This window comes from Candida jiufengensis (assembly GCF_024610255.1).
Source record: "Candida jiufengensis strain CBS 10846 chromosome Unknown scaffold3, whole genome shotgun sequence".
Classification (NCBI taxonomy): domain Eukaryota; kingdom Fungi; phylum Ascomycota; class Pichiomycetes; order Serinales; family Debaryomycetaceae; genus Lodderomyces; species Lodderomyces jiufengensis.
In genome coordinates, this window is record NW_026261560.1 from 1,119,449 (window position 1) to 1,145,995 (window position 26,547).

The 26,547-nt window shown below is 27.0% G+C and overlaps 10 protein-coding genes across 10 annotated transcripts; 5 read left to right on the forward strand and 5 right to left on the reverse strand. All coding sequences in view use genetic code 12, as the record gives it.

The window, feature by feature from the left end:
• Positions 1–154: 154 nt before the first annotated feature.
• RIC1 (Ric1p) lies at positions 155–3,115 on the forward strand (the record flags this gene model as incomplete). The annotated part of the gene is made up of 1 exon (XM_051763497.1): positions 155–3,115. One exon carries the CDS (start codon positions 155–157, stop codon positions 3,113–3,115), a length of 2,961 nt encoding a protein of 986 aa, XP_051620331.1.
• A 275-nt stretch (positions 3,116–3,390) lies between these two features.
• Positions 3,391–3,756, forward strand: KGF54_002962 (uncharacterized protein; the record flags this gene model as incomplete). Its single annotated transcript, XM_051763498.1, has 1 exon — positions 3,391–3,756. The coding sequence occupies one exon, from the start codon at positions 3,391–3,393 to the stop codon at positions 3,754–3,756; it is 366 nt and encodes a 121-aa protein (XP_051620332.1).
• Positions 3,757–4,136: 380 nt separating this feature from the next.
• TUB2 (beta-tubulin) lies at positions 4,137–5,661 on the reverse strand (the record flags this gene model as incomplete). Its single annotated transcript, XM_051763499.1, has 3 exons — positions 4,137–5,438; positions 5,499–5,534; positions 5,650–5,661. The coding sequence occupies 3 exons, from the start codon at positions 5,659–5,661 to the stop codon at positions 4,137–4,139; spliced, it is 1,350 nt and encodes a 449-aa protein (XP_051620333.1).
• A 1,506-nt stretch (positions 5,662–7,167) lies between these two features.
• On the reverse strand, positions 7,168–9,700 carry ASM3 (Asm3p; the record flags this gene model as incomplete). The annotated part of the gene is made up of 4 exons (XM_051763500.1): positions 7,168–7,682; positions 7,805–8,037; positions 8,156–8,359; positions 8,523–9,700. The coding sequence occupies 4 exons, from the start codon at positions 9,698–9,700 to the stop codon at positions 7,168–7,170; spliced, it is 2,130 nt and encodes a 709-aa protein (XP_051620334.1).
• A 1,476-nt stretch (positions 9,701–11,176) lies between these two features.
• On the forward strand, positions 11,177–12,199 carry KGF54_002965 (t-SNARE syntaxin; the record flags this gene model as incomplete). Its single annotated transcript, XM_051763501.1, has 1 exon — positions 11,177–12,199. The coding sequence occupies one exon, from the start codon at positions 11,177–11,179 to the stop codon at positions 12,197–12,199; it is 1,023 nt and encodes a 340-aa protein (XP_051620335.1).
• Positions 12,200–12,618: 419 nt separating this feature from the next.
• SNF7 (ESCRT-III subunit protein) lies at positions 12,619–13,299 on the forward strand (the record flags this gene model as incomplete). The annotated part of the gene is made up of 1 exon (XM_051763502.1): positions 12,619–13,299. One exon carries the CDS (start codon positions 12,619–12,621, stop codon positions 13,297–13,299), a length of 681 nt encoding a protein of 226 aa, XP_051620336.1.
• Positions 13,300–13,751: 452 nt separating this feature from the next.
• RPO41 (DNA-directed RNA polymerase) lies at positions 13,752–17,627 on the forward strand (the record flags this gene model as incomplete). The annotated part of the gene is made up of 1 exon (XM_051763503.1): positions 13,752–17,627. The coding sequence occupies one exon, from the start codon at positions 13,752–13,754 to the stop codon at positions 17,625–17,627; it is 3,876 nt and encodes a 1,291-aa protein (XP_051620337.1).
• A 335-nt stretch (positions 17,628–17,962) lies between these two features.
• MOB2 (Mob2p) lies at positions 17,963–18,949 on the reverse strand (the record flags this gene model as incomplete). The annotated part of the gene is made up of 1 exon (XM_051763504.1): positions 17,963–18,949. The coding sequence occupies one exon, from the start codon at positions 18,947–18,949 to the stop codon at positions 17,963–17,965; it is 987 nt and encodes a 328-aa protein (XP_051620338.1).
• A 264-nt stretch (positions 18,950–19,213) lies between these two features.
• PSD1 (phosphatidylserine decarboxylase 1) lies at positions 19,214–21,049 on the reverse strand (the record flags this gene model as incomplete). Its single annotated transcript, XM_051763505.1, has 1 exon — positions 19,214–21,049. The coding sequence occupies one exon, from the start codon at positions 21,047–21,049 to the stop codon at positions 19,214–19,216; it is 1,836 nt and encodes a 611-aa protein (XP_051620339.1).
• A 913-nt stretch (positions 21,050–21,962) lies between these two features.
• On the reverse strand, positions 21,963–26,366 carry APC1 (anaphase promoting complex subunit 1; the record flags this gene model as incomplete). The annotated part of the gene is made up of 1 exon (XM_051763507.1): positions 21,963–26,366. The coding sequence occupies one exon, from the start codon at positions 26,364–26,366 to the stop codon at positions 21,963–21,965; it is 4,404 nt and encodes a 1,467-aa protein (XP_051620340.1).
• Between the last annotated feature and the right edge of the window lie 181 nt (positions 26,367–26,547).

Here is a 26,547-nt window from a genome sequence, read left to right on the forward strand (position 1 = left end):
TTTATGATAAAAATAATTACCACCTAAATCAGGCTACCAATCTAAACCGGAAATAGACCACAAAAGTGGACACCAGGTCAAATTTAGATCTGTAACATCCAGTCCAAACTACTTGATAAAGTCACGAAATCCACCAGATATACCACATAAAGTGATGATCAATGGATGCCCGAATTTTTCGATTGATATTGATATAAAAGAAGAAATAATTGACGTCCTTCAAATCAATCAAATACTTGCAATTATAACAAAAACATCTGTTTACATTTATCATCTGTATACTTTATTACCATTAGGTAAACACATAAGAGCTTCAACTTCATTAGAAAATAATGGATTAAATATAAAAGCAAGGAAAAAACTAATATATTCAAGATCAACTAGAAGACCTTCGAAATTAAACATATATATCCAAACAGATTTAAATTTTTTGATCATATATCAAATAAGTATTGATAATTCAAGTTCTATTTATGAAATCCATAATATTAAAGAAGAACTAATTCAAAATGGTTTGCCTTCAAGCTATACTCATAAAAAGTTTTCGATAACTAATTTTATACTGTCCGCAACTAAAACATTTATACATGGAGCTGAAGAAATTAGCCCAGCGTTAGAGAATATTGAAAGTGTAAAGAATAATATAATTGATGATGAATTAGGTGGGTACGAGATTGAATCTATAAAAATATCAGTATATAAAATACTAAAAATTGGAGTGGGGAATCAAAAATTTTGGCTTGAACCAAATTCACATAATTTATTAGTTTTCAATTTTATTGGTGAATCAATTGAATCTAATGTTTTGCAAATTGTAAAACTTACTAATTTTGAAAGCAAGCAATTAGACTTGTCAACTGTTTATTCTGGAAACGTCAAAAATATATTTTACAATCAATACTTTAACTACTTTTTAATTGTTGGTGAAGAGGAAGAATTAATAAAAATCTCAATTACTGAAGAAGAGGGAGAGGAAGGCCCAGCATTAGGACTAACCAAAATTGGTTTTGGAAACTTTGAACAAGCATATTTTAATCCAAAGTCCAACTTGATATTGGCAGAAAATGAGGGATCTTTAAAGTTATATCATCTTGATGATCATTTACACGAAATACGAACATTGGACATGGCTGCAGGTGTAATAAATTGGTCAAACTGTGGTGAATTCTTTACAGTAGTTTATGAATCAGGAGATTGGAAATTAGTATCGAAATTTGGAAAAATATTACTCAACACTAAAAGTGTACGAAGTGAAATAAATGAGTCGAATGGAAATCAAGGATTTTTACATGCAAAGTCCATTTTGATTTCTAATAATTCAATGTCATTATATATTCTAGGATTAGAATCACATAAAATTTACTGCATACCATTATCAACAATACTCAATGATATCATTTATGACAAGGAATATTTCAGCATTATTGAAGACTACAGAACATTTCTAAGATTCCCATTACTTCCAAAATTCAAAAAATTGCTATTATTCCATGACAATGATAATTTGATAGACAGTAATTCACAAACAGAAAAATTAACTATATCAAAAAATTCATTTAATCAAATAGCAATGTCTTATGAACGGTATTTAGCAATTTCTTCTCCAATCGCCACTGGTGGATTGACAAATCATGTTTTGTGGTACAATTTTAAATCTCACTTCGCTGAAGAGTTAAATATTGTTAATCAGTTTTGGTTTCATCATTTTTTGATTGTTGTAAATAGAAAATTGAGACATTCTTTTGAAGAGGTTGACGAGGAAGAGCATTTAATTGATGAAATTATTGTCTTTGACACTTCTAAAACCAAATATGCAATGAGTGGTGAAGAATCAGCATTTACTAGTGATTCATTATTATGGAAATATGATTTCAAAAGTACTTTCATAAACATTCAACTTATTGATGGTGAAAACTCATCGCATGTAATAATTTTGACTAGTGACTTTAAGATTGTGATCTTGGATTTGATGCTTGATAAAACAGTTCAAACCGACTCAGACACAAAACATTACAAGGTGTTTATATCCATAAATAAAACAGTTCACTTAAAATCACTTGAACATAAAATCAATCTTAAAGAAGTTAAACAAAGCAGTTTGATTGATCAAAAACATTTCATTTTCTTACTACAATCTGGTGACTTGTACTTATTAAAAAATCTGAGTAGATCAGCATCTTTCTCAAACAAACCATTGGACGCATTAAAACCAAGTAATTTTTATGATTTGATCAAGTTAGATTCATCAGTAGAATATTTTAAATTCAAGACTATAAACTTTCAGAAAAATATAAATTTCATATACATGTTCAATGGACAACAAATATTAATCTATGATGTTTATGAATTAGTTGACAAAGCATACAATAAAAAACAACCACATCATGAAGAAGATGATTTATTAGAATCAGAAGATACAAATTTAATTCCCATTACAATAGATACTGAAGAAATGATTCCCTTTGAAATTGAAGCAGACCAGAAAACAATAAATTTGATTGGATTTGAAAATTTAGCTATAAATCGTCACATGCTTATATTAAAAAATAAAGTATCTCATAAATTAATTTTAAATAATTTTATTGAATTTGATCTTATTCATAAAGGTGATCTAGAAAGTACTTTCAACAGGTATAAGTCATTTGATAATTTTGAATTTTGTTTGGAATTATTGTTGTTCAAACTTTTAACTGACGAAGAGCCATCATTAACTTTAAAGAGACTTTGTCAACTAATTGAATTTTCAGAAAACTCAGAATTTATTTACATCAATTGTTTAAGAAAAATTGAAGTTGCTTACTGGAGTAAATTCTTTGATGTAATAAATATGACACCGGAAAAATTCATGAATCGACTTATAAAATTAGATAATGTTGAATTATGTTATAATTACCTTATTGTTTATTTAAATTATAAACGAGAAGGAGATACAGAAATTGAAACTGATGATTCAAATCATGAATTAACAAAGTTTGATAAACAAATTATACTTCAAATCATAAAAATGTTGGACAAAGCAGGAAAATATGACTGGTGTTTTGAATTATGTAGATTTATAAAAGTTTTAGAACCTTCAGGTCAATTTTTGAAAAAGATAAAGTCAGAATTAGAATAGGTTGTATATGAAATAGAAAATTATGTTTTCAGGATGTTTCTTTTTCTCTACTTTTATGTTTCATAATTATACTGCATATAAATTTTAACCAGTTAAATTGTTTTTCAAGTAAGCTTTAAAAAAAAAATCAAATATCAAGTGTTACAACCAAACAATAAACCAACTACAATTAACCATTCACATATATTCACAACTACTTTAAACCCGTATATACATAACAATACCCAAAATACTTAACTCAACACCTGTAACATTAATATAATAACACAAATATAATGACTTTAGCTACACAATTTGCAGAAACAACTCGTCATTCAGCAACAAAAGCAGAATTAAGAACAAGAGTATTACATTTATATAGAAGGTTCATAAGAAATTCCCATGAATTTGCAGACTTGTACGAATTAGATATGCCAGTATCAACAATAAAGACAAAAATAAGACAAGAATTTGAAAGACAAAGATTTGTTCAAGATTTAAATGTTAGTAATATCTTATACTTGAAAGGTCAAATGGAGTTTCAAGAATTGATTAATTTTTGGAAACAACAATGTCATGCTTTACATTATTTTCAAAATATAAATGCTTATAATACTTATGATAAAAATAATTTTGTTAAAAATTTTTTGAGAGGAAATTGAATTACGAAATTGCGAGGTTGAGGGTATAAATAATTGATGAAAAGTAGAAGATTTAATAAACGATTTATTATTTATTAATTTTATTCATTTAATTCATGTTAGACTTGCTGAAATTTTAAACAATAAGCTCAGTTGATTTCTCATAAAACTCTTTATTTTTCACGATTACAAAAAGTACATTAATTGATGAAACTAAAAAGACTGGTAGTATACACTAATTAACTATATAGAGGGTATAATATTTAAGAAACAAAAGATGAAGTAGAATAATAGCTAATTATTATTATTATATTGCAAAACAACCAAAAAACCAAAGATAGAAAAGAAATGAATAACAACAAAAGTGAGAAAAGATAATGATTTATCAGCTAGTTACCAATTTATTCCATAACAGCTTCTTCCATTGGCATTTCATCATTATATTCCAATTCTTCTTCATCAACACCAGCTTCTTGATATTGTTGATATTCACTAACTAAATCATTCATATTTGATTCTGCTTCTGTAAATTCCATTTCATCCATACCTTCTGAAGTATACCAATGTAAGAAAGCTTTTCTTCTAAACATAGCACTAAATTGATCACCAACTCTTTTAAATAATTCTTGAATTGAAGTGGAATTACCAATAAAAGTAGCTGACATATCTAAATCTTTTGGTGGAACTGAACAAACAGCAGTTTGAACATTATTTGGAATCCATTCTACAAAATATGATGAATTTCTACTTTGAATCTTGTGCATTTCATCATCAACTTCTTTAACTGAAACTTTACCTCTAAAGAATGCAGCAACTGTTAAATAACGACCATTTCTTGGATCAGAAGCTGCCATCATATTTTTAGAATCAAACATTTGTTGAGTTAATTCAGGTACAGTAACTGATCTAAAAGATTTTGAACCAATTGAAGTTAATGGTGCATATCCAACCATAAAAAAATGTAATCTTGGAAATGGAACTAAATTAACTGCTAATTTTCTTAAATCTGAATTCAATTGACCTGGATAACGTAATGAAGTTGTAACACCTGACATTACAGAAGAAACTAAATTATTTAATTCAACATATGATGGTTGTGGTAATTTTAAAGTTTTTTGACAAATATTATATAAAGCTTCATTATCAATACAAAAAGTTTCATCTGAATTTTCAACTAATTGATGAACTGATAAAGTTGCATTATATGGTTCAATAACAGTATCTGAAACTTTTGGTGATGGTACGACTGAAAAAGTAGCCATCATTCTATCTGGAAACTCTTCTCTAATTTTTGAAATTAATAAAGTACCCATACCTGAACCAGTACCTCCACCTAATGAATGAGTAATTTGAAAACCTTGTAATGAATCACAACCTTCAGCTTCTCTTCTAACAACATCTAAAACTGAATCAACTAACTCAGCACCTTCAGTATAATGACCTTTTGCCCATACGTTGCCAGCTGAACTTTGTCCAAAAATGTAATTATCAGGTCTGAATAAATTACCAATATTTGAAGTTTTAACATTATCTATTGTACCTGGTTCTAAATCAACTAAAACTGCACGAGGAACATATTTACCAGAACTTGCTTCATTAAAATAAACATCTAATTTAGATTTTTGTAATTCATTATCTCCATGATATTGTCCACTATTATCTAAACCATGTTCACCACAAATAGTTTCCCAGAATGCAGCACCCTAAAGAAGTTAGTATATCGATCTAGTAAAACTTTAATTTTATTCGAAAGTCTTACATACAATTTGATTACCACATTGACCTGTTGATAAATGAATCTATATTTTAGTTAGTATTTTGGAATTTAAAATTTGAAATATTCATTATAAGCTACGTGTTGATCTATTTGCTTATACTATGACCAATTAATCCATCAATTATAAATATACATACAATTTCTCTCATAACTCAATGATTGTATGAAAATGTAATTATGAAAAAGTAAATGATAAGAATTCTATTTGATCTAAAAACTTGAAATTCTATCTCTAATTTATTATTAGTATATCAAATTTTTTGATATTTGTTTCGTGTATCAAATTTTTTTATTTTTTATTTTTTATTTTTTTTGTTTACATTTTAAATTTATTTTTTATTATGAAAAAGATTTAATCTCATTTCCGAGTTACTACAAAGTCATGTGAGACAATTATAAAGTAGATACTTAAGCACTAATATAGTCACGTTTATTATTAAATCAAATAGTCGGAAATTAGTACGTGTTTACTTATTTACTTAAAATGGATTAATTGATTTATATTATTGATAGATAATAATAATAGTTTACATTTTGTTTCATAAATTTCAATTGAACAGATTTATTCAGCTTATCAAATCTTCTTAACAAGTAAGTATTGAGTTTTACTTTCATCTTATTCTACAAACTAATTTACTCAACTTATAACTTATCCGACAACAAAACCCTTGTTTGAGCAGAGCTCGGTCTTACCAAATTCTAAGTCACATAGCAACAGGAAAGCGACAGCAATGATTGATAATCCTGATTTTCATTTATTCATAATATTAGTATTCTTATTAGTTAGTGAATAATCGTTTTAGTTGTTTCACTACGACTTGATCCGAGAAAACTTCTGTATTTCTCACCTTGGTGACAATTGCTTAGTAAAACTACCTTTAAAAGCACAGCTTGGTCTTGATATACTTGAGCTATACTTTTAAATTGGGCCCCGAATCTACAACAAATCTGAGGCGAATGAAAGAAGTTGGACTTATCAATATTTTTTTAGCTTGTAGTGCTTGGCATATAAATTGATGGTCTATGCCCTGTGTCATTACCATTTAAAGTGAAGCCAGAATGAATTCTTAACAATGCTTTTTAAACTTACACCAAAATCATATAATAAAATGTTAGGCAAGAGAAAGTTTAAAATACTGTAAATGAAAATAATTGAATTGAAATTTGAGATCTAAAGTCACCAGTTATGAAAAACTGACACGACACAAAAGCTCTTTTATTGATTAATTTTGATTACACAAAAATAAAAATCTGAAACTTCACTTTTAATTCACACGTGATTTTACCAGATAAAAGAGATAAAATTACAATTTCTAAAACTACGATAAAGTTTCATTTGATAGAAAAAGAAAACTGATATTTTAGCCAATTAAAGCTATATAAGCACGAATACGAATATAAAAAGAACACGTAGAAAATCTCAAAACTTGAACACCATCATTTCTTGAAACGCAGCAATTAATTCAAACATTTTTTCTGTTCTATAATTGAACGACTACCCCTTGAACAACAAAAAAAAACCAACTTCAAAGACAAATTTTTAACCACCTTTTCAGACTCCTCAACTTTAATCTCAACCTCAACCTTTTTGAAACATACCTCATAACCCCGAAAAGCAACCTCTACAAAAAACCTCTCAAAATCTAACAAAAAACTTAACCTCTAAGGCAAGCTTGATAATCATCAGAATAGAAATTAGCCATGACACAATAATTCTCATCATAACAATCATCAGATATAACAGTTCCATTTGCACATTTCGGAGCACCTGGACCATATCTATATTGTAAGCTTGCAAACTTTTGATTGAAACTAATATCAGTTTGGTTGGCTAATTTCTTTATAACATTATTATGCCAGAAAGTAGCATTCAATGGAGCATCTTGTGGCCAATCTGAACCGTAATCTCTTGCACTATATTCATAGTTCCAAACCGGTTCTTTTCCACCGTTAACGAAGGTTTCATTCAAAAATGTGAAATAATTGTAAGCATTCATGATATTAAAACTCTCATTTTCTACTTCATAGTATTTGAATGCTGGATTAAAACTTCCAATTGGAGTAACAGATTGTGCAACCCAAGCTAAATTTACAATATCTTTTTCTACAGCAGTTGCAGCAGTTGCATTACTTGAATAAAGGACTCGGAACTGGTCCAAATGGGTGTGACCTAATGGTTTTGAGTTAGTAATGTTCATAGGAAGACAATCAGTGGATGTGTGAATGTTGAATAACTTTTTGTGCTGAAATTTTTGCAATTTTAAAAATCATTTCAAATGGATAAATACATACCATAAAAGATATTAGCAATTGTATAAGGGCTGAAACGTTCGACTATCTTACCAAAGATTCTACTTTGTAATGGTAATGTATCAAAATCAGAAACTGGAATATGAGCTTGAATCCAAACTCTTTGTCCTTTCTTTTCAGATTCAACTAATTCATCAATAAGAAACTTCCAAGTACCAAAACTATCCGGATTAGCAGCTAAATTGACGTAAGAATATAAATTCTTTTGATAGTAACTGTAAAGGTTAGTATCCAGCTGTGAAAAACAGGGTTAGGAGAGAATTTAAAATTTTCAGCCCCAATTTCTAAATTTGGTGAGCTAGAAGCCTTGCTCCTACTCGTAAAGTAACGTACCTGTTAGAGTTTAAACCAATGAGCTTTAATCCTCTATTAGTGACATATGAAAATCCAGAATAATGTCTTTTTAAATCATTTCTATCTTTTTCTTCAAACCACTCATTATTGATCCAAAGATCAGCCATTTCATCAATATTATACTGGAACTGGTCCATTGATTCATTACCAAGGTGAAGAGGTGGTAATTGAGCGTATGGGAAACTGTCATGATCTCGATTCGGGTTAGTATCTGCTGCTGGAAGGTCTTCTTGGAGGATAAAAATTATTGTCTCAAATTTTTAATTTGAAATTAATTTCATATCTCAGCTATTATTTGATGTTTCAAATATAGCTATGGAAATTGTTAATAGTAAAAAGTGTATACATACTTCCCAAAGATGGTAAAACTGGAATATTATTTAAATAGTGCTTCATTAATTGAAAACTTCGAATTTCATCATGCTTTGTTCTTTCTGCAGTGCATGTGAGCAAGTTATGGTCAACTAAATCCCCAGTGAAAACCACGAATTCAAACTGTTTCTGTTGATGCAATTTAGCTACTTCAACTAATGAATTATTCATTAATAATTCTGGAGAATCACATTTATAGCCACCAAAACTTGTTCCTGGAGCATTAGCGAAATTCCAACCTCTAGTCTTTGGTATATCATATAATTCACCTTTGATATATGTCAGGTTTTCATATCTTGCATCTGGATAAAATGATAATTCAAATGAAGAAATATTTGGATTGAATTTTTTATAATAATTGGTAAAATTATAATTTTTATCTGGTAGCGCAGTATTGAAAGATTCATCAAACCCACAAATACCTTGTGAACAATTAGTTTCAGCACCTACAGCATATTGTGGTTGAATATGGAAATCAGTTATATGTAAAACATTAAATCTTTCAGTATTATTTGTATAATTCGGTTGAAAATGATGTTGAGGTTGTTTTGCTGGCCACCAATTTTGAACACCGTAAAATTTATCAACATCTTGAGTTTTTGGTAATTTACATGCTGAATTACCTTTGTAAAAACAATAATATTCTAAATCTAATTCACTTGATGTATTAAAATTTTTTAACATATGTAAAAAATCATTATCATAAAAATTTATACTTGTATCTAATCCATATCCTGAATCATAAGTATTGTTTAATATACTTGAACTTTTTGGTTGAGTAGTAACAAAAAAATCATTATTATCACATTTACTTTCAGTATTATTATTTTGAATTATACAAAATTTAAAAAGTAATAAACTGACCAAATGTTGTTGATCTGGAAATTCTTCAATTAATGATTTACCATATTTAATTCTGTATTTACATGTATCACATTTTGTACCGTTAAAATTTGTTAAATTTTTGATGTGAAGATTTATAAAATCAAGTGCTTTATCAGGTAAATAGGTATAAGTTGGATCCAACAAATTTGTAGCTCTTTTAGCAACTGAAACTTGAACTTGTAATGAATCAAAACCAGGAACATAATGAGCAAAGACATTGGTTGTAAACAACACTAAGACTGAAAACGATAAAGTTGAAAATTTCATCTTTTTGTAGTTGTTGATCCTAATTTTGAGCTTTTTACAGCAATTGAATTGAGAAAATTCATTTCTATTTATAATTGCATATCGGTTTTTACCTTCCCTATAAAATTTTCAATTCAAGGTCTTCTCGAAAAAGGGGGACTATTATTCCCCACGATGTAAAGTATTGATTGTTCAATTGAAATTGATTGTCTTAGTTTCTATTGTTTAGTTTGATGTACTTTTTGTGTTCTAGATAATAAGTCAAATTAGATACGACATTCTATGTAGGTTTGGCACGTGTCGACCCAAGTTATACCTTATTTAACAAATATTTAATAGGTTGCATGGTTAGTTTATTTATATTTAAATCGGAAATTTATCCCAAAATATCTTTTTTATTATCTATCTCTTAATTCAAGTAACAATTATGAAGACTTGTAATATCAATTTATATCTAAATTTTATTTCCATCGCCTTATCTTATAAGATTTCCATACTAATTCTGTGAATTATTTCTCGTTCAACTTGGTCATAATTGAATTCTTTTGCTTGTCATAAATTAAATTCTCGTTCGTAATAAATTTTTCAGTAGATGTCGATCTAAACAAAGTCGTCATAAATTTACGATTCTATTATCTTTAAATAAGATTAATTAAAATTAACGATCTTTCTAATTACTAAATTTGTATTATGTAATTTGGGTTAATTTTAAGCCTAATTTTAGTTGGTTATAATAAGTTTTAATTTGAAACATGTTACAGATTAATTTGATGAAATTTTTGACAATTTATTACTAACCGATACCTGCTTTTATTTACAAATTAGATTAATAACATTCTTTATTGGGATTTTTCAATCAAATTAAGGTTTTAAAAGTCGAATAGATAGAACCATGGCTTAGCGGCTTTGTAAGTTTACTCTTGATATCACCAAACTTTATTGCCCGTGGTCTAATTGTAACATACGTACAATTCCAGCTATAGAGTTAAGTCAACAGGCTATAGCCAGGTCAAAATATTCAAACCATTGGTTCATAAGAAAAACAATAAAACTCAATTCCAGTTAGACTTTAGTCAAGATTCTGATCTAATTGTTCAGATTTGGATCTAGATAACTTCAAAAATTTATAATCATTTCGCCACTTATTATAGATGCCTTGATAAAACAAACCAACTTGCCAATATTAGTGACGGGGTAAGCTTGTCACATCGTTTGAATACTTATACGAAAGTATTATTTAAACATTTCATGTAAAGAATTTCAACTTATTTCATTTTTCAATATTTGTTTTTCAACAATAAAAAATCAGGTACTGATATACTGCATATAATATTCATACTATTTAAGTTTTTTTTTTTTTTTGCTGTTCGAAATTAAATTTATTATACGAATTTATAATATTAGTATTAAAATAGTATAATAAGTTACTTCAATCAATATATTATAATTAATCATTAAAACAACCAATACAAATTCATATTACAATAATCTCACATTATGTCTATATCTATTCAGAATAGGACGATAGAGTTTCAACAATGTGTGAATAATTATGAAAAAATAAATAGAAAACAAAATAAAATAAAAGCCCAGCCACCAGGACAACCACCAAAAAAGTCACAATTTAGTCAACAAGCTAGTATCATAGCAAAAGATATATCAAATGTAACTGAACTATTAGGAAAATTAGCTATATTGGCTAAAAGAAAACCATTATTTGATGATAAACCAATTGAAATTGGCGAATTAACATATGTTATAAAACAAGAAATTTTCAAAATTGAAACAAATATACAAAATTTACAAAAATATATGAAAGGTGAACAATCAATAACGATAGATTCTCAAACTACTCAATTTAGTAAAAATGTACTTACGTTACTTAATTCAAAAATGAAAAATATATCAGGAGAATTTAAAACAGTTTTAGAAGTTAGACAAAAAAATGAAATAATGAATAAAAATAGACAAGATAATTTTCTTTCATCAGTATCAAATAATAGAATTCTAAATAGTTCATCACCATTACATATAGATCATAATAATTCAAATGGTACAGATAAATCACTAAGTAATTTAAATGAAAATCCATTTCTAATGCAACTGCTGCAACAATCACAACCTAAAAAAAATCCAGATGATGATCCAGAAATATATTCACCATATGATAATGGACAATATTTATCATTACCAAATCAACAACAACAACAAATGCTATTAATGGAAGAACTAAATAGTGGACAACAATATTTACAACTGAGAAATAGAGCAGTTGAAAGTATAGAAAGTACAATAAATGAAGTTGGTAATTTATTCCAACAATTAGCAACAATGGTAAGTGAACAAGGAGAACAAATTCAAAGAATTGACGCAAATGTTGAAGATATAAATTTAAATATAACGGGAGCTCAAAGAGAATTATTAAAATATTATGCACATATAACAAGTAATAGATGGTTATTTTTGAAAATATTTGGAGTATTGATAGTATTCTTTTTCTTATGGGTTTTGGTAAGTTAGTGAATAAGTTTATCTTTATATAATCATATATACAATATATATTTGCATCTTCAAAATCAACTTGACTTTGGTTGGTAGTAGTGTAATTACATCAAATTTATTATTATCTATGTAATATAATTAGCAAAAAAAAAATAAAAATGGTTTTTGATAAAGAGATTCTTAAATAGATAAAAAAATTAATATATCTTATAATTAGAGTCACCAAGTTAATAGTATTTAATAATTAATCTTAATTATTAGAGACATACTAATTACAATCCATCCGTTTTTACATTATCATTAACCTTACAATTTCATAACTCAGCAATTAGCCTGACATTTTTAAAATTCCAAGAATTATATTTTTTATCACCACAGTTTAAAAGGCAAACTGAATTCATTTACAACCACTATATCAGCAATATATATATAGAAAAATGTGGGGTTATTTCTTTGGAGGAAATTCACAACAAAAGAAAGATTTGCCTAAGAAGGCAATCGTTGAATTACGTGAACATATATCGACATTAAATAAAAAGAAAAATCATTTACAACAACAAATGGATGATCAAGAACAAATAGCAAGAAAATATGTAGCATCAAAACAAACAAATTTAGCTAAAAATGCTTTAAAACGTAAAAAAGGTTATGAAACAAATTTAATAAAAGTTGAAAATCAAATAGAAACTTTAGAAACTCAATTAGTTTCAATTGAAGGTGCTAATTTGAATTTAGAAACAATGAAAGCTATGAAACAAGGTGCTAAAGCAATGAAACAAATTCATGGAGAATATGATGTTGATAAAGTTGAAGATACAATGGATGAAATTAGAGAACAAGTTGAATTAGCTGATGAAATTTCAGAAGCTATATCAAGACCAGTTGGTAATGAATTTGTTGATGAAGATGAACTAGATCAAGAATTAGCGGAATTAGAAAATGAAAATAAAGAACAACAACAACAACAACAAATACAACAACCACAAAGACAATCAAATTATAAAGAACCAGAAAAAGAATTACCTTCTTTCCCAAGTGTAAATAAAAATCAACCAATATCTCAAGATGATGAAGATGAAGAAGCTTTAAAAGCATTACAAGCAGAAATGGGATTATGAGAGAGAAATAATTATTATGTTATATTAACGCCTTTATTCAGTTCTTCAATTACTAATTTACTTGTTTTTATCATAGTTTATTTTTTTCAATATATATACATTACATAAAATATATATATCAATACATTGTTAATACATTTTCGAAATTAAACGTTTGTTGTACTAAGTTATATCATTTTTGTTACTTCTTAATGATGATAAACCGTTTAAATTTAATCTAATGTAAAAACATTAAGTACAAAGTACAAAAAGAGAAAGAGAAACTTTAGATAAAAAAAAAAAAAAAAATTTCAGACCTTCTTTTAGTTTAATCATTTTTATTTTCTTACAACCAAATTTATTTATATCAACCATAAGTTCAAATATACCTTTCTTTTTTTCATTCATTTACTTGTAAATATCATCAATACAATAATCAACTTAATAAAATCTTGTAAATAAACTCGAAAATAATGATACTGATAAAAAAATCAGTGCTAAAGAATGTTTTGCAACAAAAATGCAAAAAATTATTAAGAAATAATATAACAACAGCTACAACTACCACAACCCCTTCTATAGCATCATTACCATTTACAAATAGAATACTAGAGCCATTAAAAGATTTCCCTTTGCCGAATGGGAACTCTAAAACAAATATTAGTAATAAAATCACAACCTCATCGTATTTAGATCTTCGGCCTGATAAATATGAGATATCAGATGACGATAAACAATATAAATATTATTCCTCAAAAAACGATGATGTATCAAGACAACCATACGAAAGAGAAATCAACTACTTAAAAAACATGTTGGAGTCATTTTCTGCAGAAAGTTATTTTGAAAGAAGTTTTCAAATTTTAAAGTCATTATCAAAATTAGTAAATCAAGAAGAATTAACTCAAATTGGAAATAAATCGTTAGAATCAATAGCGAGAGATTCAAAAATAAAGCCAGATAATTTGAGTAAAATAATATCTCAAATGGAAGAATTCTGTAATTTTAAATCAAATGAAAGAACAGAGGCAATTGTGTTGAAAACTTTACTACAAAATGATGGTAACTCAAATGATTATTTTGAATTCATAGATGATAAAAAAACCATAAAAAAGATTTTACAAAACACAGATATAATTGGAGCTGATAATATGTTCAAAATATTTGACTCCAAAAAAATAGATCAATCATGTATACCGCAAGAATTGATGGAAGTGTACAAAAATTATAAATTAAATCAACAAGGCGGAGAAGTTGCTGAAGATACAATCAAATTACAACAAAACGTAGACATAAATCCATTAGATAAACAAAACCTAGATGAATTATTACCGGTAGATTCATTTGGATTAAAAGTCGTTAGACATTCATTATTAGGTTTAAAACCAAATTCAGAGTCAGCATTACAATTTGCATCGAACGTTGAAGAAATAGTAGATGATTTAGATGAGATTACTAAAACAGAAATTAAATCAGGTAAATTAAATTATTATGAAATTTATAAAAGATTGAAAACTGAAGAACAAAAAGAACAATTTAATGAAGTTTTAGAAGTATTTAATTCCGATAGACAAAGACAAATTGAAATCAGAGGTATAGAGGGAGCCAAAGAAAAATGGAAACACGATTTCGAAGAATCTCAAAAAAGAGGTGACCTCAACTTAAGTAAAAGTTTAAATGCTCAATGTTATGAATGGTATCAAAAATTAATTCCGTTAATAGAAAAAGAGCATGAATTATGTAAAGCTTTAATTAAAGAAGATAAATCAATAGATCAAGGAGATCCTGCAACAGCAAAAGATAGAGCTTATTATGCACCATTTTTAATTAAAGTAGATGCTGAGAAAGCAGCAGTAGTTGCCATATTGGAGTTATTAAAATTAAATGCAAGTGGAGGTGTCGTTGGAGGAATGAGAGCTGCTAAAGCAATATCTTCAGTGGGTAGAGCCATAGAATTAGAATATAGAACTACATGTATGGCTCAACAAGAAAATAAAGTGTCATCCATTAACAAAAAAATTCCAGCTTCACAACAAATGAGAAAAATAATAAGAAAAACAATTGATAACCTAGATGAAAATGGACCAGATTGGGATAATGGAACAAGATCAAGAATTGGAGGTGTATTAGTTTCATTTATAATGGCAGTTGCAAAAGTTAAAGTAAGAAAATATAATAATGGGTCGCAAATTGAAGATTATCATCCAGCTTTTTTCCATGGAATGCAATTTATTGGTGGTAATCGTATTGGAGTTATTAAGATTCATAATGAAATTGCCAAAAATCTTACAGGAACATCATTTACTGAATCTATACAACCGCAATCATTACCTATGTTAGTTAAACCCAAACCATGGAATTCATTTTATGGCGGAGGAGGACTTTATTCAAGACACCCATTAGTTAGAATGAGAGATGCACCAGAAACTGAAGCATATGTGAAAGCTGCTGCAAGAAGAGATAATCTCGAAGAAGTATTTGATGGTTTAAATGTATTAGGTACAACTGCATGGACAATCAATAAAAAAGTTTTTGATATAATTTCACATTATTGGAATCAAGGTGACGAATTTTTAACAATTCCTCCAGTTTTAGAAACAGCTGAGTTCCCATCAAAATTAAAACCTGAAGCTGATCCAAAGGAAAGATTCGAACATAATCGAGCTATGTATAAAGCGGCAAGAGATTTTGCAGCTTTTAGATCTCAAAGATGTGATTATAATTATAAATTAGAAATTGCAAGAGGATTTATTGGTGAAAAATTATTTTTCCCACATAATTTAGATTTCAGAGGTAGAGCATATCCTATATCTCCTCATTTAAATCATTTAGGTGGTGATTTAACAAGAGCATTGTTTTTATTTTGGGAAGGGCAAGAAGTTGGAGAAAGGGGATTAGATTGGTTAAAAATTCAATTAGCAAATGTTTATGGTGTGGATAAAGCTCCATTATCTGAAAGAATACAATTTGCAACTGATAATTTAGATAATGTTATTAAATCTGCCGAGAACCCTTTGAAAAACGATTGGTGGACAAAAGCTGAAAAACCTTGGCAAGCATTGAGTGTTTGTTTTGAATTAGCAGAAGCATATAAGTTACCAGATCCAACTAAATTTATATCTCATTTACCTGTACATCAAGATGGTACTTGTAATGGTCTTCAACATTATGCTGCATTAGGTGGTGACGTTGAAGGTGCAAATCAAGTCAATTTAAATCCAGCTGATAGACCACAAGATGTTTATACATATGTTGCAAAATTAGTGGAAAACAGAGTCAAAATTGATGCTGAAAAGGGAGATGAAATTGCAAAGTTTTTACAAGATAAAATCAAAAGAAAAGTTGTTAAACAAACAGTCATGACTAATGTTTATGGAGTTACTTTTGTTGGTGCATTAGCACAAATTAAAAAACAAGTAAGTCAACATTTTGGTGAAGATCAAGAAGAAATACATAAATTTATCAAATATTTGACTGTACAAGTATTTGCATCTATAAGAGAATTGTTTGAAAATGCTCATTTAATCCAAGATTGGTTAGGTGAAGCAGCCAAGAGGATTAGTAAATCAGTTTCCATTGATTATGGTGAATCATCAGGTAGTGAACATGAATTACATTCATCAGCAGTAATATGGACTACTCCCTTAGGGTTACCTTGTGTTCAACCATATCGTGTAAATAAACATCATTCAGTTAAAACATCAGTTCAAGATGTATTAATTACAAACCCATCGGGTACATCCACAGTTGATGCAAGAAAACAACAAGCAGGTTTCCCACCAAATTTTATACATTCATTAGATGCAACACATATGTTAATGACAGCAACTGGATGTGGTAAATTAGGTTTACAATTTGCTTCAGTTCATGATTCATTTTGGACTCATGCAGCAAATGTTGATAAAATGAATTCAATTTTAAGGGAACAATTTGTTAGATTACATACAACTGATTTAGTTCAATTATTAAGAGATGAGTTTATTGAAAGATATAAAGGATCATATCAAGTTTTACATATTCCATTAGATCATGAATTAGTTAAAAAAGTTAAAACTATTAAAAAGCAATGGGCAACATCTATAAAAAGAGGCATAACAATAACAGATGAACTTTATATGGAAAGAAAAAGATTAGAAATGCTTAATTCAACAAATCCAGAAGAAGTTGAAGCTGCTAAAAAATTGGAAACTACATTAAGTGTCGTTGAAAATTATGATCCATATCTGTTTAATGTTGCTACAAAAACAAATGCTTATGATGTTTTGGTACCTTTACAATTTCCAGAAGTTCCAACAAAAGGTGAATTTGATGTTAATAAAGTTAAAGATTCTCATTATTTTTTCTCATAAGACTATGAGTATTAAAAGTCACTTTGGTTTTTTTATTGTTTCGTTTCAAGTTTGATATTTTAGGGTAGGGTTTGTTAGTTAGTTTGGTTTTTTTTCATTCATTCTTGTAAATATGTATATTATTATTCATTATATATAAATGATTTATAGAAGTTTATAAACTTTTTCTTTGAAAACACAAGCAGTTTGTAGGTTTAATAGTATGAGAGTAGTCTCAGAAATCCAGTGGGATGTCCGTTCATTATAATCTAGAAGTCACTATACATAAAAAAACCAATCATTAAAACCATAACATAAACAAACTTCAAAACATTTTCTCCTAAATATCCCTTTTCTTAATTAATCTTACCTTGAGCTTCAAAAGAATCAATTAAAGGTTGTAAAGGATTCAATTCCTTTTTATCTAATAAATTAAATTCTTTAATAAACAGTATAAAATGAGCAAAAAATGAATTAAAATGAGCTTCTAAATTTAAATGAACTAATTTATCAAATTGATTATAATAAATAAATGCAAAAATTCTAAACATTTGTCTTGATATATTTTTAACATCTTTAATAAAAAATTGTGGGAAAATAGCTCCATTTTTAGTTGGGAAATTTTCTTGATCGTTAATTTTATTTGATATCCATGTTATAACATAATCGATATATTGACAAGCTGGTAAATTTATAGCTTGACCTGATCCATCTACCCAAAGATAATTTGTAACTGGTCCAGCATTCATAGTTGGAAATAAATCAGGTTTAACAAATTCTGAAATTAATCCATAAAATGAATCTAAATTACCAAAAAATTCAAATATATTAAGAGCTAACCATTCATTCAAATCTACAAATGCAGGTAATTGAACTATTGTCTTGTATGAACCTTTAACTAATGCTGTTTTAACATATGGATCACATAAAAATAATGGTGGTTCTGAACTAATGATTTTTTTAGTTGTGGTTTTTTGAGGCAGACGATGTTGTTGTTGTTGTTGATTGTTATTTCTATTACGTTTTGTAGGAGATCCTTGATGAGGGTATGATGATTGATTCCTTATTGTCGGTATATTTTGTGGTGTTTGGGTAGTGTTGTTGTGAGTGTTATTGTTGATGTTATTATGAGTGTTGTTGTTTGACCGTATTGGTGAGGAGCTATTATTATTTGAATTACTGTTTTTTATAGGTGATGTATTTTTATTTGCTGATTGAGTTCTTCTTAGATTATTACCTGATAAATTTGAATGTGAATATAATGAATTATTTGTTGGTTCTAAATCTTTTTTATTCTTTTTGGAACTTCTTCCTAATCCTCTTATTGTATTTAAAAATGACATTACGAACGGGTGATGGTTTAATTAAGTTGTAATTAATATATGTTGATTATTGACGATTGATTTCAAATATATACTTTTGTTGATTTTAAAATTTGGTGTTTTGATTTAGACCAAAAAATAAAAAAATTAATTTTTTTTTACACGAGGATAAGGAGTAATTTTCAAATCAATAAAATGTACTTTCTACATTGCATTGCAACAGTTAATTATTAATTCTACTTTATGTTTATTATTTACTTTAATTATACTATATCTATTCACCGTTTAAACAAATGAACCTAAAGATTGACCAACTTTAACAGTTTCACCAACTTTTAAATCAAATTTATAATTATTAGGAGCTTCAAAAACTAAAACAACAGTCGAACCTAATTTGAAACCACCAATATCTTGACCTTTACTTAATGGTATACCTCCCAAAATTCTACTTGCATTAGTATAAGTAGCTTCATACACTGTATTTTTTCTTAATTTCTTTTTACGGTTTTTTTCTTCTAAAGAATTTATAGTTAAAATATTTGATGCTGAATAATCTCTTTGTAATAAAGGAGTATTTTCCAGTATTGAATTTGCTGAACTATTACTAGAACTATAAATTTCTTGTTCATACATTGAATTTGTTTTTAAATCTTTATCAAAATTAACAATAATTGAACCAACATTTGTTGCACCAACTGGAATCATTGAAAAAAACCCATATTTCCAATATCCCAACAAGGCAACTCTTTCATTTAATACAAATAATCCTTGTAAAGTCTTTTGGAAAAATGGAGCAACTGAAAATAATTCACCAATAAAATGACGTCTTAAAGTTGTTACCCAATTTGTTGGAGAATGGAAATGATGATAATCACCTGGTGCTAAATATATAACTGCAAAATATAATTGTTTTTTTCTAAACATTTCTAATGGATTTGGTGCAAGAGCTTCTGCAACTTCTAATTCTTTTGTAAATGAAGCATTTTCACCTTTTGCAGTACCATCATGATCATTTTTATAAGTTAATTTATTCATATGAAAAGTTGAATTATTTTCTCCACCAACTAAATCATCAACAGTATAAGTTATACCATTTAATTTTGCAAATTCTTCATCTCTTTTAATTCTATGTTCTTCATCCATTTTATGATCAAATTCAGTTGAAAGAGTTGGAGCTGCTAGTTTCCTTGTTGATGATAAACCTAATAAAGCATCTATAGAATAAGTCATACCTTTAACTTGTTCAATTTCTCCTTGTTCAATTAAACCAAATTTCAAAACTTTACCATCAGCAGGACTTACAATATCATTTTCAGATATTGGTCTTACACCAGGTTTTAAAGTTCTATAAAAAAATTCAGATAAATTATTATAACTTTTCAAATCTGGATTTTCCATTTCATCTAAATTAACACCAAATATAGCTGAATATAATCTATACAGTGGTGATCTTATAAAAACTGGTAAATTTATTGAATTTACATAACCCCATACTCTTGACATTGTTTTTAAAGGTAATGTTGAATAAGCGTATAATTGCCAAGATTGTGGTCTAATTTTATAAGGATTATCATTATGTTCATCTCTATCATATTTTATTTTTGCTGCAACACCACCCAAAACAATAGTTAAAGAAGTTATTGTCCACCATCTTATAAATTTTCTCTTTTGTTGTCTTTTTGATCTTGCTTCAATTGAAAAAAATCTTGTATGTAATTTTTTAGTTTTCAATTTTAATTTTTGATTTGCTGATGAAAAAGATCTTTTAGAAATTTTAGGAAATGGTATTTTGGTAAATTTATAATATGATTTATAAGATGTTGAATTATATGAATTTGAGTTATTATTTCTTGTCCAAGTTGAATAGTATAATACATTTCTTTTTGGTCTTGGGATTTTGGGGAATTGATAATAATAATTACTAAAATATCTTTTTTGTTGTTTTTGTTGATGTGGTTGTTGTTGAATTAATTGTGACATATAAGATGCACTTGATAATGGTTGTAAAATATCTCTTTGATTATGAAAATAAATATTTTGTGAATTAGTTTTTGGATTCTGATATTGCCATTTCAGTCCAACAGACCTTGACCAATTAAATGAAGGTGGTCTAAATGCCATAGTTTATAAATTAATATCTAATTTGAAACTTTGGTTGTAAAAAATAAAAAAATATTAAATGTAAATAAATAATAAAGAAAAAATTTAACCCTAGATATTGATAAAAAACTAAAATAATTGAAAATTGAATATATAATGAATTGAACCAAATGTATATTAATATAATTGTAGGAAATGAAATAAACAAAAAGAAAAAGATTAATGAATGTAAAGTTTTTATAGATTGTTGGATATATGAAAAAATGATAAAAAGTTATATATTAAATAATTTGGTTGTAAATAAATTTTCTTAAATTAATTTTAATTTAAATTTAATTTAAAAACAATCAAGTGAATGTACTGTATATAAATGATAAAAATAAGACGTATATTTTTTTATGTCTGTCTGTTTTTTTGTTATCTCCCTTTTTATATCAACTATTATCATCTATTATTATTATATTATTATTATATTATATTAGAAGAGAATAATAAGATATAACAAGGTGATGAGGTTTGAAAGAGATTATAGAATTGACAATTATATTATCTTAAAATGAAGCTTTAAAATAGTTTAAATAATAATAATTGAAAAATAAAGCTAAGAATAAGTTAAACGAAGAAATATTATTTTTATTAATAAATTATATTTAATTTCTCTCCATCCTTTTAAATTTTTCAAAATTTTAACGTCTTTTTGAAATTTAAAATTGAATTAAATTGGGAAAAGTTACTAATTGGTTTATTATTAATTTAGTGGAGAAAGAGTTAAATTTAATTAAACTAAGTTAAAAGAATCTTTGAATTAATTTAGAAACAAAAACGTTTGAAGTAAATTAATTTTATCGTAACCATTTTCTAATTTGATTAAAATAATTGTCGTGTGATAGTTAAATGATTTATTATTATATACAATTATATAAACTTATTGATTTTAACTACTATTAATTTTATTCCAAAATTTTAATTTTAATTGATTTATAAATTCAATATTAATATAATGTAAATCATTTTTAATTAAATTATTACTATATTCAAATAATAATTTTAAATTCCAAATATCTTCAATTATTGTATTTGAATTATCATTATTAATTGAATTTATTAAATCTAATTTATTATCAATAATATTAAATATTGATAATTCACTATATGAAATTTTAGAATTTTCTAATATTTCAAATTGCCATTTTTTAATTAAATTTGAAAAATCATTTACTGAATTTAAATTATTTAAAAATATTGAATTATTTAAAATGACTGAATTATTAGTACTTTCGTCAATTTTTAATTGATTTGAATCTTGTAAAAAATATCTTATATCTGATTTTAAAATTTGATAATTTTGCTTTTTTAATACATATATTATTAATTCTTTTAAAAAATTATCTAAAATTTCAGATTTTAATTGAAAATTTATCAGTATTTCAAAATAATTTATTGATTTTGTTATAATTTTCAGAATTTCATTTATTGGTGGAATTAAACATGGTGAAATTTTATTTAATATAATACCATTTTTTAATATAATTGTTATTGGAATTTTACATGGTTCATTTGTTTTAAAATCTTTTATAATTAAACATCTTGGTATTATAGATAATGCCCAAAAATGTCTTAATGCTTGTAAATGGATTTCATATTCACTATTTTCTTTTGGGAAAATTGGATATAAACTTGTAATTAAACTTGCAATACTAAATAATGAATTATCGAAAGCCATTTGTCCACCACCTAAAAATAAAAATCCTAATGCTGTATTTATTGCCATAAATCCACCAAATCCCATTTCTTTATTTGTATCATTATGTAATACTCTTAACCTTCTAAATACTTGCAAATCTCCACTTGCTGCCATTATAACCGATACTGATAATGCTAACATATTTTGAATATTTATTGCAGTATTATAAGCTAATTTTTGATCATAATTTATTGCTAGCTGGTTAGTTAACTTCATCATTTTATCAAGATAAAATAAAATAGTATCTCTTGCTTGTAAATTATGACTTGATGCATATTTTAATGCTATTGATAAACAAGCACCTCCCAAGATATTGAAATAAATTAATTGATCACTATCTAAATTATTAAAACCTTTAGCTCTATTAAATTCTTCAATTATAAAATCGGGGATTTGAGATTCAACCCATTCTTTACTACAACCAATTTGATTCCACATTATACAATTCTTAGCCAAAATTTTCAAAAATAATAAATCTGGTCTAATATAATCTAACAATTGTTCTGATTCTGGTATACTTAATTTTTCTGCAATATTTGAATTTTCAGTTTTCAAGTACATTAAACATAATGCTATAATTGCTCCACAACATGATTTACCTAGTTCCAATACTGATTGATTATCTTTCATTGATAAAGCTACAGTCAATAATTTATCAACAACATGAGTATCATTTAATCCCTTTAAATCATCTCCTTTACCTAAATTAACATAACCTAATGCAATTCCAGAAGCTAATCTATAACCCTCATGAACCTGTTCAGAATCATTTTGATAGACTGATCCAGTAATTTGTGATAATAATATTTCACTCATTCGTCTATGTTGAGTTTCTGAATATAATAACCCAATACCAATTATTCCAGCAGTTTGAACAATTATTGGTACATTTAAATCATTTGCACCTTGAGGTAATAAAGCAACTGCATGAACTGATAAGACTTTTGTTAACTTATTATCCATTGTACCTCTTAAACTTGCAGCCATTCCAATTAATAGACCAACACTAGTTAAAGGATGTTTTGGACCTAAATAATTATAAATATGCCATTCTTCTAATTTCTTCAAATGACCATTTAATCCTAATCCGAACAAAAAACCCGCATGCTGTGGATTTAAATCTGGTGGTTTATTAAATACAATCCAACTACCTGAAATTCCCTTTGAATCCTTTGCAATACTTAAACCTGATGAAACTCCATTATGAAAATGACCCCACTCTGATAGATCTTGTGATATGCTTTCTTCTGAATGTATGATGTTTGTCATTGTTGGTGATATCAATGTATTTAAATTAAATTTGGGAATTGGAAATTTCTCAGTAAGTAAAGGTTTCCTACCACCATAATACAATGCAGCTCTTCCTAAAGGTATAGTCAAGGTTCTTAATGCAACAATATTAGCTAAACTTCTTTGAAGTAAGACCAAATCATATTCTGTAATGCTTTCATCGGTTTTCAAAAAAGCAGTTTGAGTTTTAGTTTGATGTAATAAAGTTGTAATTTCAAAATATCTTCTATCTAAATCAAATATTAATTTTGTAATGCTTATCCTTTTTGCTTCCGATTGATCATCCCATGAAGAAATTGTTTCTGATGTTGTAATCTTATTGGTTAACGATTCTATATTTTCTATTGGTGGTTTTTCAAATACAACATCTTTAGAATATTCATTGGATAACAATTTACTCAAATCTTCTCTACCAGTAAGTTTTAGTGAATTTGTAGTCCAATCAAAAGTAGGATTTTCTTGTGAAACTGATAATGCCTCCTTTAACGGAATGGCTATACCTAATGGAAATTTCTCCAATGATGTAATACCTAATGCACTCATCATATCAACCAAGATTGAAGGTCCATATTGAGAAGATACCAACACTTCAAATAATTTCAAAACATTATGAGTTACTGGGGTTACAATAGCATCAACTGAATCACTTTCTTCAACCAATTGTGAAAATGATAAATATCTTACAATATTATCAGTGAATAAACTTGATAGTGATTCAAATAAATTTGGAGGAGATTTTAAAATTTGTAACAGTAGGAATCTTGTTGTTCTATCTAAATGCATTGAAATTGAATAATAATTAATCCATATGTCAGGCCAGCCCATCCATGCAGATAATTGACTTAACAATGCACCAAGTTTTTGTAAATATTCTCTTTTTGTATCTAATCTAAATTCTTCTCGTAGTAGATGTAATGATAATGCAATGTATGGTATTAGGTCTTGTAGATTGTAATTTAAATGTGATGTTTGTCGTAATAGTTTTGCTTTCGGTAGAAGAGATGTGATACTGTTTGGTGTACATTGTAATTCACCTTGAAATGGGAAGATTAACGATAATAATGCTATAATAAAAGCATCCCATTCGTCTACCCCATTATAGGCTGACCTCCATAACATCCACATTGTTTGATTGATTGTTGATCCTGACAAATACTGGAAACATTTTAGACAAGACAGAACCAAATCTGTTGTTGGATCAAGGATGATCTTGATTAAACTTATAGTTTCATCGTTCAGTCTTACAGCTAATTTTTCATGGTTTGAACAAATCAACAGACTTATAGGAAATTGAATACTACAATTTGCTCTTGTTTGTAGAAATGGATTAACAATTAATACTTCATTGTCCAACAATATTATCAAATTTCCTTCAAATTTTGAGTTTAACGGTATACAATCTAACGCAGGACATTTATATACCGATTGATGCTTTGAATATGAATTATATTTATACACATGAACTTCTTGTTTTAGTTTATTGAAAATTACAACCCCTTCTTGATCCTCAAAATTGATACTAAAAATCTTGATGTAATTTTTATTTAATTTATTTTCAATGGATTCAATTTTTGATAATATGACATCCTTTTTCAAATTTTGTGATGCTTGTTGTTCAACATTTAAAATTCTTGCATCTGATAATAACGTACTTGTTCTATTTTCCAGTATGAAAAAGCTTAATTTTGGTTCAATTTTGCCCGATGGTGTTGATAGATATTGTTTTTTCTTTTTTGTAGGTTTCGAATTGAATTTTAAACTTCTTGATGAATTTTTTACTTGATATATATTAATTGATCCTTCAATATAAGTAGTACATAACGAGATTCCAGGTCTTTGATTAAATGTTGTGACATATTCATTATGGGAAAATGCACTATTTGTATCTTTATCAACAAATTTGAGATCCAAATTCTTATTTATTAAGTACAACTCATTTTTGGTTTGTAATATTAATCCTCTTTCATATTTCTTAACAAGCATAACATCAAATGGCAAATGTAAAGTATATAATTTCCCGTCTGGATAATAAAAATTTATATACTTTTTAAAACAAATGGCAATAATCTGAGTTAATTTATCTTTAATTGTAAAGTTTGTAACACATGCTTTTATTATATCCTCATCAAATTTTAAAACACGATTTATGAGTAGTCCCTTGAATATGGTAACTTGCCGGGATTTTAATGATAAATTGATATTGTTGTCGCATAAAACAACGTTTTCACTATCTATAGGAAAATTAAACTCATTGTGATAATCAATTACTGGTGTGATTAGAGTTTGATTTGTTGTTGTGGACATTAATACATGTTTTTAATAATTTTGGTTGTAAAAATAGTTTGTTTACAAAAGTATATTGATTTACTAAATAAAATAAAAATACGAAAAATAATTAAGCTACCAATTCAATGTCAAATTTGAAACAATTGAAGCTTATAAAATAATCACCAACGACTCTACAATAATTAACTAACCTTTTTAA